This window comes from Ixodes scapularis, unplaced genomic scaffold (genome assembly GCF_016920785.2).
Source record: "Ixodes scapularis isolate PalLabHiFi unplaced genomic scaffold, ASM1692078v2 PGA_scaffold4__175_contigs__length_147842914, whole genome shotgun sequence".
Classification (NCBI taxonomy): Eukaryota; Metazoa; Arthropoda; class Arachnida; order Ixodida; family Ixodidae; genus Ixodes; species Ixodes scapularis.
Genome location: NW_024609879.1, coordinates 43,087,077 through 43,103,783, shown reverse-complemented (window position 1 = coordinate 43,103,783; position 16,707 = coordinate 43,087,077). Strand labels below are relative to the sequence as shown.

Genomic DNA, 16,707 nt, shown 5'->3' with positions numbered 1-16,707 from the left:
ATCGTACCATTCGTGTCACGACAAAAGTCACTCTTTTGGTTTCCTGTTTGGGCCATGGGATTTGGGATTTAAAGAAAGGAGAGAGTATGTTTCTGTCGGTAACAGTGAATGCTATGGACCATAAAGAGTGTATAAAATAGGGAAGAGGGGCAGTTGAAACTTCGCTATTACATCCTTAACCACTCCACCTCGCGCGACCGCGGGATAAGTTAATGGGATGACTACAAGCTTCCTTGCGGCTACCTCCGGCAGTTTATTGATTTGAAGGTATCGACGTTTATCGAACCACACTTGTGTGGGAGTTTTGTCGTGGGACAAATTGGTATTGCCAATGACACCAACGCCAATTTCAACTGAAGAGATCTTAATTGATACAAGCGCGTTTTATATTTTATCTGGCATAAGTTTGCATCCGGTTATTATTTATAATTCTTAATAGGAAACACTGCGGAATTGATTTCCGAATTTGGAGAATTGGGGATTTACGAAGAAATAAACTGCAATAAACACCGAATTTTTTCTAAAAAACAAGCTCCAAAAAACACTCGCCAAATTTCACAAAAAATAAGCTCCGAAAACACTGAGCCCTAGCTATAAGGATCGACAAGCACATTAACAAAAACGGAACTTTGTCGCCGATGACATTTTGTCATTTTGTTTCTCATTATGGGCTCTCCTGTTTTATTAAAAAAGTGTTCCTTCTACGCAGTGTTTAATTTATATAATTCTTAATAATGCACAATAAAATTTTGTAATTAAGTAAATCCAAAATAAATATATTCAGAGTGCATTCAAATCGAAACACGTTGTTTTATACTATAAAACACTTAATTTTCGAGGCCCTGATTTTTCGCGAATTGAGCAGCGGACTTCTTTCTAGCCGAGACCATTAAATTTTGCGAATTATGAAGGCTGTAATTCGCTTGTACAGGAAATGGAAATATTCGCGCAGACTAAAGGTCGTGCATTGGATCGACGGTGGCGCCGGTACTGTGTGATATTTATCACGCTTCATATGATAGGGCAATAGAGAAGTTGGTGGCAAAGAATTAGAGGCTCAAGATTTTTAGGTACGTTGACGATTTTTTAGTTTTAAACAGAGATCCTGTAGAGGCTAACGAATATAATATGGTCTCTGTTGTGCTTCTGGTTTTTAAGAGTTGTGCGGAAGGCTTACGTTTTACGCATGAAACCGTAAGCACCTGCAGTTTTTGGACTTGGGCTTTTTGTCTAAAAGTGACCATGTGTGTTGGGCGTATGAGCCAAGATCAAAGCAAAAGCTACTTTCATTTGACTCGGCCCATTCGAAGCTAGTAAAGGAGGGTATTGCCACTAGTTGTCCGGCTGCCTTTTTGAAAATATCTTGCCCTCACAAAATGAGTTGTACTTTTTAGTTGCAGCTATTGCAGGATTTGGACTTCCTTTCCCGGGTCTTATGCGATGTTGCTGAAGGGATGGTAAAGAAGCTGAAGAGGCTTGTTGGGGGAAAGGAGGCTGAGAGGGCAAGGCCTGAAGTTAGACCTGTTTTCCTGCGTTATGTGCATAAGGACTCACAATCTCAAAAAGATGGCGAAGAAGTTTCGCATTCCTGTAGTTTTTTCTGCCCCAAACAAGCTTTCTAAGCTTTGCCGAAGAATAAATAATGCAGGTGTGTCACGCGATGCGGAGGGGGAGGGCTGCAAGCGTCGTGCCACCAAGTTTCGGCAATGTGCCTTAGGGTCACTTACGAGGTTACCCTGTCTTGCGGCAGCGTTCATGTTGGCCAGACGGAAAGGTGCATTAATGATAGAAAGAGAGAACACTCCCCCGCCACGAGGCAATCCCCGTCTGGCCACTTGGCTATATATTGTGATAGGTCTGAGTGTCAGGCCAAGTTCACTAATACCAAGATTATGGGAAAATTCAAAACGAAATTGGAACGCGAGGTACACGAGGCATTCATGATAAGGTCCCATGGCACAAATCTGTGTATTCGTGCTCCTTCTGTCGCCTTATCCAATTAGGAGCAGGCTTTTATCGGTCACTCAACAGCGACGGCAGGCTTTCCAGGGGTTAATGAAAGCCCATCATCTTTGCGCATGTGCGGTTTTATTCTTCTTTTATGTGTTTTCTGCGACAAAGTTCATTTGCAAGTTTCGCCATGTCCTTTGTGCTTCTTTCTTCGTCCATGTTTTTAGGTGTATTTTTGCACCATGTATAAAGTTCGTAAATATAACAATTCGTGAATTCTGCGAAAAGTAGGGTCTCGCGAACTTTAAGGGTATTAGTATTAAAGTCACTTGCCTTTATAGCGTCGCTTCTAAAAAAAAAAAAAAAATTAAAAACTGTGTCCGGATTCGTTTCTTATAGGTTGACCAACTAGCTGCAGGCTTGGTGTCTCTCAAACTTCCTGTGGGTTCCAGGGTTGCCATACTCGCTCCAAGGCTCTACGAAGGGGCACAGCTTCTTTATGCAGCACCCAAGGCGGGACTTGTTATGGTGAATGCGACTGAGTTATTACGCTACATATGCTTGCCGCATAGAGGCAGGCCGTCGTTAGTAATCCTGGCTCCCGTTTTTTTCTTTTTTTGTCCAGGTTGGCATCAACTTAACTTGTTCGGTTACTGAACTTGAGTTTTGCCTGAATATGGTAAGTTATCTTATAATCAAAAACATTTTGTTTTCATACTTGTTTACCGCGACAACCTGGATTGGCGAAACCAATGTAGTACAAAGCAGCCACGTAAATGCGAACGTAAATATATTTTCATAACTTTTCTGATCAATTTTATGGAACCGTAAAGTAGGGCGTTGTGTAGAAATACGGCACCACATGCCTATCAGCTAATCTTGGTACAATTATGCTGGCATAAATGGGGGAGGGTGAAAGCTGTGCTCTTTTTTCGCTCGATTGACAATGGGTTTGAACACAGAACGTAATTAAGAGACAGAATTCACACGAAAAGCGTTAGTCTTGAGGGCAGTAAAGAAAGCTTTTTACGCAAGTCAACTCAATAGAAATCACACATAGCCCAATCAGGCTATGCATAAAAATACAGGGCGAACTGTAGTGTGGAATAATTGTGTCTTATTCAATCCTCGATTAATTAGAAAAAAATTATGACCTGCTGAGCGGCAATGGAAGCCGGACCTTTTGATCCGAAGCCCAAGATCACAAGATCCTCCTGTAGCAGCAGGTGGCTTGCCAATAACTCAGCGCAGGTCGCCCCACATAGATATCTTAGGACCTCGTGAGGCGCATCGTGGCACAGACACAGATAGTGCAGCGTGCGTATGACATCGCAATTTGCCATAGCAGGCAATAAATTGCGTAACCGGAGAGGAAACCCTAAAAATGTTGGATTAATTTATTGGAAAACACAAGTACAGCCGATCTCCTGCATAGCAAGGTACGCTTTCACCAAAAATGCGGAGCGTCGCCGTAAATGCGCCGAGCAGCCAGTCGCCGTAACCGACCAATGCGAGCGCTTGCGCGTTCGTATGTGGAATTCAGCGTGAGTAAAGAAAGCATGTCTCATTCTGATCAACTCGGGGACCACAGAATGCGTCATCAGTTGATTATGCGTGCTTTATGATTTTGTGTGTTCAATTACGGAGAGCTTCAGGGGGTTGCAGATGCATTGAACGCCTGACGCACACATACATTTTCCGGAATTTTCAGAATGATCGAGATTAGGGGAGTGTGTAGTGGATTTGGATCTTGATTCTATTGGCTTGTCAGGATTTCACCATGTGATACCGCCACTGCCAGTTCGCCAGGGTGGCGGTTTCTCGTAGGGATTAAACATTGTGTAGGTTAGCCTTGCACCGGTCGCTGGCATGGTCAGGCCGTACCGGCTTTGCCTGGTATTAAGGAATAAGCCGTTCGAGAGCGTTGTACTCTCTTGTCCTTATATGGCTGGTGACGTCATTCTTGGACTTGTTTCAAAGTAACGCTAGATCGCGCGATGCTTCGGCAAACGTGGCAGCTGTCTTTCGCAGCTGGCGGTAACGTCAGGTATACGTCATACTGATTGAATGCGGTGGGTAACGATTTATTTAATATGTTTGACGTTGCTACTTTCCCAAGTCACGCCATCGATTTATGGAGCCGAGTGTGATCATAATAATGGCCTGTTTTGATAGTTTTCTGCGCCCCGGAAGTGCAGTAACAAAATACTTTCACGTTGACCTCCCTGCCAACAAGCACCTTCGGCTGGACAAGATGTACTATTTTTTTAGTGTTTTTTCGAATTAGGTGCTCACTACAAAATTCTGGAGGCGTACGGAAAAAAAGTTCTAGCAAGGGCAGCTTGACAAAGCCACGAGTTCCTGCATTGACATTTGCGCTGAACAAAAAAACAACAGAATCAACATGCAGTTCAAGTTCCAACCTTAACACGAAACTTATAAATATTATTATACAAGGTGTGACAAATAGGCGAATAGCATGGAGGGTAATTTACGTATTTCTGCATAATTTCGATGAAGGGTCATCCTAAATGTAACAATAAATTACCATTATGTGCACAGCAGTGTTGCGGAGTTGCCACTCCGGAGTTGGTATGATTCCGGAATCATTCCGCATTTTCACGACCCCGGAATGGAATGGGAATGGAATGGCGGCAAAGTGTAGGGGAATGAAATGGGAATGTAAATAGGTGTCTTTTGCTCGGAATGGAATGCGAATGGAATGGGCACGGTTCTTTTTTTCTTTTTTTCTTTTTTTTTTTGTGTGTTTACAGTCAGCTTAATTGGGCCAGTCAGCGAGTCAGTTGCTCAGAAATAAAATGAACGGGAAACTGCTAGCCCGCGTGGAACCCCAACAGACTTATAAAAACATATGCAATTCAGAAAACGAGCGTCAAGCGAAAGAGCAAAGGGGGAAAGGGGGGTAACGTGGCGCCTTTCACGGACGCGCAGGCGTCTGGCTTCGATGGCGTTACACGAGAGCGAAACAAGAAACCAAGCGCCAAGCAAAAGAAATGGGAGCGGCAAAGAAAGAAACCGCCATGCACGACTCCTCATCGTCCTTCTTGTCATGCTTTTTTTGTTGATGCTGCGACGGTTTGTAGAATGCACGCGCGCGCACAGTCTAAGATCTGGGAGCGGAAGCGACTCATAACTCGCAGAGCTCCGATAACTCGTTGAATCGGGCGCCGCCGAAAGATGATCAGGTATTGTTTTCTTATAGTTCGAGGAGCGTTGTTTAGCAGGCAGCCAGTCCTGCCGGTCCTGCTGCCTTCCACGTTCATTCGCGCGCACTCCTTGGAAGTGCTTTTTTATACTGCATTTGTAGTCTAAGTCCGCCTTTTACTTGGTCTTTGTTCCGATGCTTGTTTTTTTTAATATCTTTTAGTGGGTTGGGGTTACAAGCAAGCCAGCGGATTCTCGATGATTTCCTTTGACTTTAGTCTCTGCATGCTTCGTTTTACCTTGCGATGGACCGCTGCGGACGCTACAAGTCACCCTAGGCAATCCAGCACCGTGAGCGGGACTGCAGGGTCACGCGACATTCAGAAGGCACTGGATTGGTTTCGATAACTCTCGTGCTGTCTGTTGAGGTCCATCGTAAGGTGAAGTAGACTATAGTCACCGCTCTTGGTGTGACCGAACTGACTAGACCTGCAGAAAGATCGTCCCGCTCCAGACGAGGTGCGACCGTTGCTGTGAGGGCAACTGAGAAGGAGTGCTGTGTGCTAACTGCCACTGATGTTTTGGCTTCCGTGCGTCTCGGCTGTCCGGTCTGCATTCGTGCTCCTTGTCCTGGACCCTGTTTGAGGCGGTGAGAAGTCAGTTGGACGGTGTTGTTTAGGAAACACGGGGAATGTCAATTCGAATGGTGCGGTATTACCCCGTTATTGTATCTTGATGTGAAGAGCTTTGTCAACGCTGACTGCCCGACCCGTCGCCACAACGCGAACAACCGACACCGAGGTAGAATAATGATTCGGTTGGTACCGTCTGCTACCTGAACCCGCCACTCGATCAGCGCGAAGAGGAACATCACAGTTCGGACGAGAAGACAAGTTAAATACAGATCGAGTCATGGCATCGTGGAAGACATTTTTCGACATTAGTCGCGAATAAAGTAAACAAGCTGCACGCTGAAAGTTGTGCAACGATACGAAACTATACACGGTGCAGTCGACGTGTATCATCGAACTTTATTCGCCATCTGAAGAGGAAACAGGAAAATGAGTATGCGAAGGGTGGAGAAGGGCAGGCGAACCAGCCAAAAATTGAATTGAATATGATAACAAATATCGAGATTCGTAAAGCAAGCGTGATCTTATGCGTTTTAAAACAGGTTTCGTGACATCTTTTATACGGTGCCTCGTGCTGCGCCGCAGAGGTCGCATTTTGTCAGAGGATGTGTTCGTGCCGCTGTGCATGGAGTCGCTTCCTGCAGTGTACTAGCCGTGTTGCTGTATTTGAAGAATACAGTAATATAGCTTATTCCTGCACCACGCACGAACTAGATATTTTTATGGTCTTATCAAACAAACACGCTGGCCGCGTATATCCTAAAAGTCAAGTGCAAAAAGTAAAAAAAAAAGAAAAGAAAATGAGTGGATTTAAGTGTTGCTGTTTGTTGCGAGTCACGTGGTCACGAGACCGATTTCTTAAACAAACATCGACATATCAAGGGGCTTTTTCGATGTTTGCAGTACATTGTAAATAAACACTTTGTGCCACCAGCGGTCGGCTTAGTAAAATGAGTACTTTTTTTAGGAATTTAGCATTTTTTTTGCAATTGTCTCTGCATTTGATATTGTCCGCTTTATGCTGCTTATGGCGGCAACACAATGTAGGTGGCAAGTGCCAATTTTTACGTTTAGGAATTAAAGGAATGGAATGGAACAATTCAGCCATTCCAGGAGTGGGAATGGGCCCAGTGTCCCCATTCCGAGGAGTTGAAAGGAATTGAATTATCGAAAACTCTAATTCCCCGGAATGGAATTGGAACGGAATGGGGGTGCCCATTCCGCAACACTGGTGCACAGGCTGAAACAATGTTTACCCGAATGGAAATGGGCAGGACAACAGGAGCTGTCCAGTGAGGTGGTGATATGCAGAGTATGAGTTTGTCATTCCACTGTGCTTGGATGCCTCTCGTGTCAAATCGTTTTTTGCCATCATCTATTCGGCATGTATCCTCGACACAGCGCCCCTAGCGGGCGTAGTCTCAAACACGACCGGTGCGGCGCCATTCTTCGTCCACGATAGTTCCCCGGCTGCAGGGTAATTGGCTAATAGCGCAACGGTGCATGCGAAGCTGGTTCTTGTCGTAGTCGTACATTAGTTTGATATCTCAGACAATAAGCTCATAACTGCAACATGAGCTTCATGGTACCCTAAACTTTATGCTACGAGTGCTCGTTTTTCTAGCCAATGAGAACTTCAGTTTGGCAATATTTAATCGGGTAGTATTATGTGTTCGAACGCAGTTGCCCAATGTATATTTTAACAAAAAGATGACCATGGGTACCGATGTCTACAATTCAGTTTTTGTTTTTTTCGTCTACTTTCTTAGCAAGCTTTTGCTATGCCAGCATTTTTGTTTACTCCTACTTGGCCATAACAGAAAGCAGGTTACCAATTCAGTCCCGGTGGATCTTTTTTTCAAAAATAACTTTGAGCATGCGGAAGCCTTACGCAGGAACAAAGCCTTCAACCATTGTCAGCGTCGGGAGGAAGTGGGGCAACCTCTCCTGCTTCCTCAGCGACTCAGATGAGTCCCAGATGACGCAACTGAGCCAGCGCAATACACTTTCAGGACGCCCTTCCCATTTCCAGTCTCCGTCGCTTGGTGTCATCTTTATGTAAAAGAAAGCCCATTAATTTCAGGCAGAGTGTCCGGCTCTGATCATTGGGGACAAATTTACTACTAAAGATTACTACCAGATGCTGCTTCAAATTGCACCGGAACTAGAGAATTCGTCTCCGGGAGAGCTGAACAGCAAAAGGTGACGATTTGATAATTCGATATATATTAGTTCAATATTTACGTGGAACCTCAAAGATGGCTGTCTTTGAGCGCCGTAACTATCACCGCCTCCTTCCAGGCTACCGTTTTTGAAACACCTCATCACCATAGGCGACACTCGGAAACCGTAAGTAACCTAACATGACGGGTATGTGTCTGTGTGTCATGACTGTTTTGCAGTGTGATATGCTCTGATGTTTCTAGTCGTTTATTCTAATTGGATAAAGGTACCATCCGATGCTCGGACATGAATTAAGTACAAAGATTATACTCAGCTACAAAGGTTTGTCCAAAGCGCGATGATTAAAGAAGCGTTTATCGCTCCATAAATGATGAACGCTGCTCCAAACCTAAATAGTTCATTCAAAAAGAAGAAAAAAACTAAAAAGTTTTTTACTAGACAAATTCTTTTTTATACTCGATTGCCTTGGTTTTTGTAATCTTCGATGGCCTAACATAACACTGTTAAACTATCATGAATGGCGAATCATGTATGTAAGTGAAAACAGCGCGGAGAACCTTTCCCTGAACTCTTCACCTGTCACCGAGTGTAGGGTTAACACGCATCAGCGCAGACATCAGTATTAGAAGGTGAAAACTTTATGGTAAAACTCAATGATCTTTTAGCTCATTCTGAGCCGAACAGAAGACCCATCTAAAGCAATCCAAATATATACGCGCCGACAGAAGCTTTCTACAAGTAGTCACGCATGGCGCTCCGGCCACCCACATTCAGAAACGCATATGGGTGTCATCGGGAAACAAGTCAGTCACATAAACTGAACCCCGACAGCTGACTCTAGAGAGAGAGAGAGAGCAGTATTTTGAAAGCCTCATAAAATAAGCATGTTTTATAGTGAGGCCACCCAATCATATTAAAGCAAAATACTAGGTTGTTTTCTTTGGTAGATCTATGTCACTCTCGCCTCCCGCATTCTTAGGGAACCGGGGTTTTTCAAGCCATATGACGCTTTCATATAACAAGAACAACTTTGTGGCTGCTCCAACCATATTCAACGATTCTGTTTGCTTACGTTAACGTGCACTAGCTTCGTGTCATTGCTGGGCAGTATCTCAAATACAAGTATTTGAAATACGAATTTCAAATATTTTGTTATTTTGCATATGTATTTAATTGCAAATTGGGTAATGTATTTGACGTGAGTATTTAACAGGGATGGGCAAAATACATGCAAACATGTATCGAAATACCAATACAAAATACTTCGTCAAAAATGTATTTAATCACAAATTTAATTACATTTCCAAAAAAGCATTTAAGTACAAGATACAAATGCAACCAAATGTATTCGGTCTCCTCCAAATACTTTTCCAAATACATTTCTCAAAATTTGCGCCAGCGACTTTAGGGCACCTGCAACGGGTTTCAGGGTATCTCATTTTAATTTTGCATCGCACACTCGGGAGTTAGTGTGGGAGGCTCTAGTAGCGCAATAGAAATATAATCCCCCCCAAAAATGTAATAAGCTTGGACGTAATATGTGAAAAAGGTACAGAGCTTCAAGCAGCTTTTTTTTGTCGATTACATTTTGGCATAGACCAACAAAGAAGCGAGACGACCAAGACGCGCAGCACTAGCGACGAAGACGCGCAGCACTAGCTCGTGTGGCAAGAGCTACATAGGCCAAACGGGCAGATCCCTCGACGACCGACTCCGGGAGCATGACTACTCCTTAAAGGCTACAGTGGGCGAAAATCTTCATCCCCGTTGCAGGGAATGCACGTGCAGAACATTATTCTGTGAGACCAACATCTTGGGGAAGAACAAAGACAAATTGACCCGCGAGGTATTGGAGGCCTTCTACATCCTTCGTGAGGACAGGAACTGTATTAGCGTTGAATCCGTAACGCTATCAAACAAGGAAAGGGAATTCCTTGAACAAAGAATGAAGGGCCCACACGAGCCTGATTGAACTAACCGCTATCATTCACGGGGCTGTGGTAGATGCACGAGTCCGCGGCGGATTATTTGTGTTTTTTTTCTTTCTCTTCCATTCTTGTCAGTAAATGTAGCTGTGAGTAGCGCTCTTTTCTGTCCTCTCCTTCTCCTCTCTACCTTGTGCGCTAAATACCTCAATATACTAGCTAGTGAATTTTTATTGTTGCAACTCGCACCAGTTACGAAAATCTGGACGACCCGCGCATTTAGAATGTTCCAGGCAAAATATGCATGGAAATCAGGCTGGAAAGCATCACAAGTTGTCACAGGCACTTAGTTAGCCAGTGTGCCTGTGAACGTCGATTTAACGTCACTATTCTTGCCCTGGACTAGCACCGTAATCACAAGGTCACTAAACGCTTGTGCTTGATTGAGAGAAACTGCATTCGGTGCAGAACGTAGTTTTCTTCCTGCTCTGGACAGAGCCGGATTTTCAAACGTGTATACCAAAATGTAATCGACAAAAAAAGCTGCTTGAAGCTCTGTACTTTTTTCGCTTATTACGTCCAAGCTGATTACATTTTTTTTGTGATTATATGCCTATTACGTTGCTAGAGCCTCGCACACTAACTCCCGAGTTTGCGATGCAAAGTTAAAATGAGATGCCCAGAAACTCGTTGCAGGTGCATTGAACTCACACACGCAAATTTTGAGGAATGTATTTGGAAAGGTATTTATAGGAAATCAAATACATTTGGTTGTATTTGTATCTTGTACTTAAATGCTTTTTTGTAAATGTAATTAGATTCGTAATTAGATACATTTTGACGAAGCATTTTGTATCTGTATTTCGATACATATTTGCATGTATTTTGCCGATCCCTGCTTCGTGTTAATGACCTCTGGGGAAAGGCTACATCTCGAAGCAAGCGGAAGCGCATGGAGCCTAGATTTTAACGGAGCCTACATTGTATGTTATGCAAACACGATGCTTATACTCAGCTTCACTTTAAGTATACAACCGCAGCCAGCACTACGAGATGATGAGCGAATCAATGAGATCCGAAAGTGTTTCGTCATGGCTCTCGTAGTTTTTCAGTTTTCGCTACGAATTCCTAAGCCAATCATGAACAAAGAGCGGAGGGTCACGCAGCATTACCCGTGCATACCAGGTTCATCCGGTATAAAAAAACGCAAAGAGAGAACGAGCGCCATGACGATACACTTTTGGCGCGTTTTGATTGGCTTCATCAGATCGTAATGTTGGCATGGGCATAATTTAAAAATGATGAGTCATTCCAATTTGTGAAGGTGGATGACCAGCGAAGCTGTTAAGTACGCGACACGGACGTGACACAGAATTCTCAACAAAGGTACGAGCTATCGCTGCCCCGAGAAGGCGGAAAAAACTAGACACGCGACGGGACCGCCGCCCGTCGGAAAGTAGACACCTGCGATGGGACCACCACCCCGGGAGAGCGAAGGAAAATAGGCACGCAAGTGCTTGGAAGGACGACAGAAAGAGGGCGTTGCGAGGCTTTGTTGACGCACATGAAAAAACATTAGAACCCTTGCCATAAACAGCTTTGATGTAGTAGAAAACGGAGTTTATTTATTTATTTATATACCTTAACGACCCCCATAGGGGGTATTACATAAGGGGTGGCATACAATAAACATCGACAAAAGAAGGGTACAAATGTCAGAAAAGCAAATTATGTATGTAAAATAAAGCAAAAATCGTCAAGAAGATTTGCATGCAAACACGCAAAAAAAAGAAACACCAAATATACCTATAGCCCTAGAGTAACACGGATGTGCACGGCTTGGGGCACTTCATGGCGTGCCTCAAGGCATTACTCCCGACCACAATGCTATTGACTCTCTCTAGCGGCGGCTTTATATTGTTGGAGCAGGCCACCTCGCTGTGGTCTGATTTCTGCAGTCAAGCTGCGCTACTCCGCCAATACCAGGAGCACCCCCGTAAGGTTGCTGTTTCCTGGCTATTGGAACGCCCTCACGTTCAAGAAAGATATATTGGCGCTTGTGCGAAGGCAGTGTGAGAAATAATGAGCCTAGCCGAAACTGGCTTGTTCAATTAGAATGAAGCTTGTCTAGTTCGTAGCAAACCTCTTACCGCGTCAGTGTCATCTGAAGCCCTCCGGCCCAGCAGCGTCATGAGGTGAACCAAGGCTGCCCGCCAGATAAGGTGGCGACCTAAACTTGCAAGCAGCGTCTGCATGAGCTTCGTCACGTTCCGGGCGAACCGACGATAGGGAGTTGTGGCATTTGGGCAGCGTTTACTTCGTGACACACGGACAAAGGGAAGAAGCAAGGGGGCCCGGACGGTGCCGTATAAATAAGGCGTGACTGGATGAATATAAGCGCGCGCCATCTAAAGTAACAACCTAACAGCACTAAATAACTGCCGATGCCTCCCTGCAGCAGGTTCACGAATGTGACTTTGAGCGGTTATTTCGCGCATGTGCGTTTGAGCGTCCTGTAGTACATTGTGTTCTCTTGAAACGGCTTATGATAAGAAAAGGGTAGTAAGGCAACACTTACCACCTGCGTATATATTTTTTATAATGTTAGGGCACCATTCGTTCTCCATGGGCTTTGAATAATTTTCACAGTGCTGTAGGCTGCTCGTTCTCATAGGCAATGCCTAGTTATTTTTCGCGCAAATGTTGTGAGAGCGTCCAGGCTTCTCATGCAGATGCTCAAAGTGTTCCAAGATGACCCGATAGATAGCGGAAGCGCACCAGTGTTTCTGACGGAAATGAGATCACTAGCTTTTACGCTATTCACCCTACGCAAGGTATTTGGCACCGCCTGACTAACCCTCTTTTCTGCACTCAAACGACATTGGAAAGGCAGAACGTTCACATTCACGACGCCGTCATGGAAGTGTTGCGGGAATGGTTCGATGACCAATGTAAATAGCCTCTCCTCAACGGGTTGGCGGCACTGGTAGAAATGTGTCACACTCAAGGGGACTACGTAGAGGAGTCTTAAAGTGCAATATGTCTGGGACGATTCATTTGCAAGAAGGCTCACCAGTTTTCAAAGATTCTTCGTATGTAGAACAAATAAAAGTAGTTTTTCTGAATGGTTCCTCAGGCTAGGCAGTAAAAAATTCTCTTAGGGTAATCTACACGGGCATTTGTCTTCGTGGCACCGGTCGATACTGTTTTTCTTGAAGTGTTTCAGAAAAATCTTCCTCTCCCAGCCTGAACGAAACTGAACACCCTGGTGCTCAGAAGTGACAATAACAAGGACTCTTTGTCTCGCAGAGGCAGTTCATCTCAGCATTAATTGAAGTATTCATCTCCCGCAGCGGCAGTATGACTTTCGATGACCTCATGAATTCCGTAACGGCTGAGGCCTACGCCACCATGAACTCCCTGTCGGCAAGAGTGCAGTTCGACCAAGACGCTTTCATCCAATATTCCTCGGTAAGTGTTTAAAAGCCTCAGGGTGATTTCAGATAAGATCGACCAAAGGATGGCTAGTCGACATTTTCAAATCAACTGATGTTTTTATATGTTATTGTCTAGTGTCTGGTATGAACGAATCCAAACTTAGTTTTGACTAGAAAAAATACTTGGGGACAGAAAAAATCGTAAGGCATGAGGTGGTGGACAGTTGCATTAACGCGCACTGATGGAGGGGGCCCGTTTGAGAGTGAATAACTAAAGCGAAAACATTAGGAGAACTCTAATACGTTTTAGGCGCAAACTATGGGTATAGCTTGCTTGTAATATAAAGTAATCATATTTATTTAAAATTTATTTATTTTTCTAAAAATTGACAAACATGCCTGCTCGAACGACAAATGGCAAAATTTGGAGGTCTGTATCTCATGAAATAATTGAATCATTATGATATAATTTGCAGATATTATTCTACTAATATGTAGCTAATATTTAAAAAATAACTAAGGTACCTGTGTGATACAATAGTTAGGATATATTTAGTCAAACATGGAAAAAAAATCAAACAAAGAAAAATTCCGATGCGAATAAAAAAAAACACCACCCTCGATTTTTTTTAAATTTAGGTAACCTGTTATACTCTATTTCGGCATTCATTTCCATTAAAAACATGTTGCATCATTTTATTGAGAATCAAGATACAACTCCCCAAAGTAGGGTCCTTTTTCAAAGCCTACACTTAGCAGTGTTTTATACAAGAACTGACTCTGAGTTCCAGTTTCATGAAACCAACACACATCTTTTATATATTTTTATTCAGATGAGGACAATGATAACTAAAGAAATCGTTCACACACTTAAATTAAGGAGAAACTACTGTGTACAAAGAGGTATCATATTACGGACTAGTGATCCGAGAAAAGATCATGCAGCCATCGGCCACAAGGAACTTTGTTTACTTTATTCTCCTGCGACACTATATGCTATTCCCTCTTCCGCTCTACCTTCATCTCTCTCTCTCTCTCTCTCTCATATATATCCCTGATATATATCCAGAACAAAAACATGTTCAAGCATTCCCTTTCTGCGTGGTAGTGTTCTGTGGCTAGCAAAAATCATTTCCTCGCTAAGCTCACGATTATGGCAAAATAGTTGCCGGAAACCGCAGACGACACTCGCCGCTAGTTCTGGCAAAACGGCCGATACAATCTTTTTTTCGCATTTCCCCGCTCGCTGTCAAGGACAAGGTGGTTCGCTTCAACCAGCAAAACATGGCCGCCGACGCCTGTTTACTGAGCAGTCATGCCTGTCGCCATCTCACTCGCTGGCGTCACGGGCGATAATATCAGGCACAAAGGGGCACACCAACCGGCAGCATTATCCCCAAATACTCGAGCCTCGCGTAAATACATAGAGTGTAAACGCTGTCGCCATGTTATCGTAGTAAGACCGCCCCCCCCCCCCCCCCTCCCCCAACGGGGGACTGCAGTACGCGACGGCGTACTAACACAACGGCGACGATATCGACATCGCGGGCCCCGAATTTTCCCATAGTTCTACTCCACGGGCATTTCTCGAAACGCTTCATATTGTGTACGCCCGCCTGGAAGGATTTCAGGCGCGTAGTTAAGATAAGGCGGTTCTCCGCGGCAAAAGAAAGCAATTTCACAAAAGCTTAAAAGCGGCGGCGACGCGTGTGCGGTGAACGCTTGTAGTTTTGGTGTAGACAGGGTGTGTGTGTTCTCGTTGTTGACACCAGCCGGCGATAAGGCACTGCAGGCGGTAGCTCAGTACAGCAAGGGCTAATCCGAGTGACCATCAACGTAACCCCACCGCCAACCCCTCGCGAACCGGTCGCCGACATGGCTCAGGCTGTGTCATGAACCACGTGGTAGAAGCTCGGGTGCTTTCATATCAGCGCGTGGAGGGACGACAGTGCGATTCCGGAAAGTCTTTTTCGAAGGCCGCTGACCACAATTTTTTTTCTGGAGACTTTCCCTCCTTCTTCCTTTGACGTGGATCAAGCTTTGCCGACAGCCTCAGTTGTGACCTCTCTTTTCAAATGTACGTTTGCAGTTAGTGAGCTCCTCAGCCTCGGACTTGTCACTTGTGCACCCAGTAGTTCTTTCACTTGGCAATTATATGCCATCAGTTGGGGTTTAATTTCTATTATTTATGTATACATTATGAAGACGTCCTGGAGCTCCGAACGAGTGTTTTGTGCAGATTACTTTTGGAAACACAAAAAGACTATACCAAAGCAGCGGAATTTTCGAAGTGTTGGCGAGTTGGACCTAAACTCGTTGATGCAAATTCTTCCGCCTGACTGTTCCACCAAAGTGAGTGCGACGAACTACCTGTGCTACCATTGCTTCTTGCACATCACTAAGGAGATCTCGATGCGAAGCTCAGACCAGTGCCTTGACATATTTGTGCCAGCTGAAGAAGCAATTGAAGATCTAAATCGCAGCATACTACCTACAGATGTGTCGCCGCTGAGACAACCAAGCGTCGTAAGAAGTCGGGACAGGCCTGCCTATGTCAAGAGAAAGCAGACAGAACTGGAGCAGGTTGCTGTCAAGAATATACGCTCAAGGCTACGTATTGCGTACGACAGGGACGCACCATCGGGGTCGTCCGAACCAACATGCTCCACATGCACTGAGTGGATGGACAACTTTTGGCAGGCCTTTGAAACCGCCACCTCACTCCGGGAACGTTGTCAACTGCTTACACTCCTGCCGTCAACACTGACGAAGAATGAGGTTCAAAAGATGATATCACAGGCCTCAATGTACCTCATCAGTAAATCCCGAAAACTCAAGGAAAAGCATGGCGTGTGGTATGAGCCGGATCCTTACACGAGGTGCAAGGTGAGCCCTGAGAACCTGTCTGCTGCCCTAGAGTACTTCACGAAAGACGAGCTACAATGTTCGCGCCAAAGTCCCAACCAGAAGGACGTCATCTCTGTCATGCTCAACGGAGAGAAAACGTTCGTGCCAAAGCGCTTCATGACACGCTCAATACGAGAGGCCTTCCGTATATACAAAGACAAGCATCCCGATTCCGGCGTTGGGCTAACGAAATTTTATTCGTTGCGCCCTAGATGGGTCCAATGTATTCCACACCAGGAAGTGTGCGTTTGTGTGCGCTGCGCCAATTATTATCTTTGTATTGCCGCTCTGGAGAACGTTACAGGCTCAACATTCAACACTGGTGAAATGAACTCGGCATTTCTGTGCGACCCAGCAACAGAACTGTGCCTTCAAGGAGACTGTGATCACTGCCCAAAAGGCCAGTTTCTTACACTCCAGGAACTTGATATCCCGGAGGATGAAGAGATTGTGCTTGCAACATGGGAGTCCGGCGACCTTGTGAAAAAAAACTTTGGAACCTGAGAC

At 44.6% G+C, this 16,707-nt stretch overlaps 1 protein-coding gene across 1 annotated transcript in view; it reads left to right on the top strand.

The window, feature by feature from the left end:
- The window catches only part of LOC8024319 (putative acyl-CoA synthetase YngI), an 85,819-nt gene that overhangs the window by 27,581 nt on the left and 41,531 nt on the right, over positions 1-16,707 (top strand). The window contains exons 3-7 of the mRNA XM_040214673.1: positions 2,350-2,478; positions 2,576-2,629; positions 7,831-7,949; positions 8,049-8,096; positions 13,210-13,327. Coding sequence (XP_040070607.1) covers positions 2,350-2,478; positions 2,576-2,629; positions 7,831-7,949; positions 8,049-8,096; positions 13,210-13,327 — 468 coding nt within the window. The remainder of the gene's footprint in view (positions 1-2,349; positions 2,479-2,575; positions 2,630-7,830; positions 7,950-8,048; positions 8,097-13,209; positions 13,328-16,707) is intronic.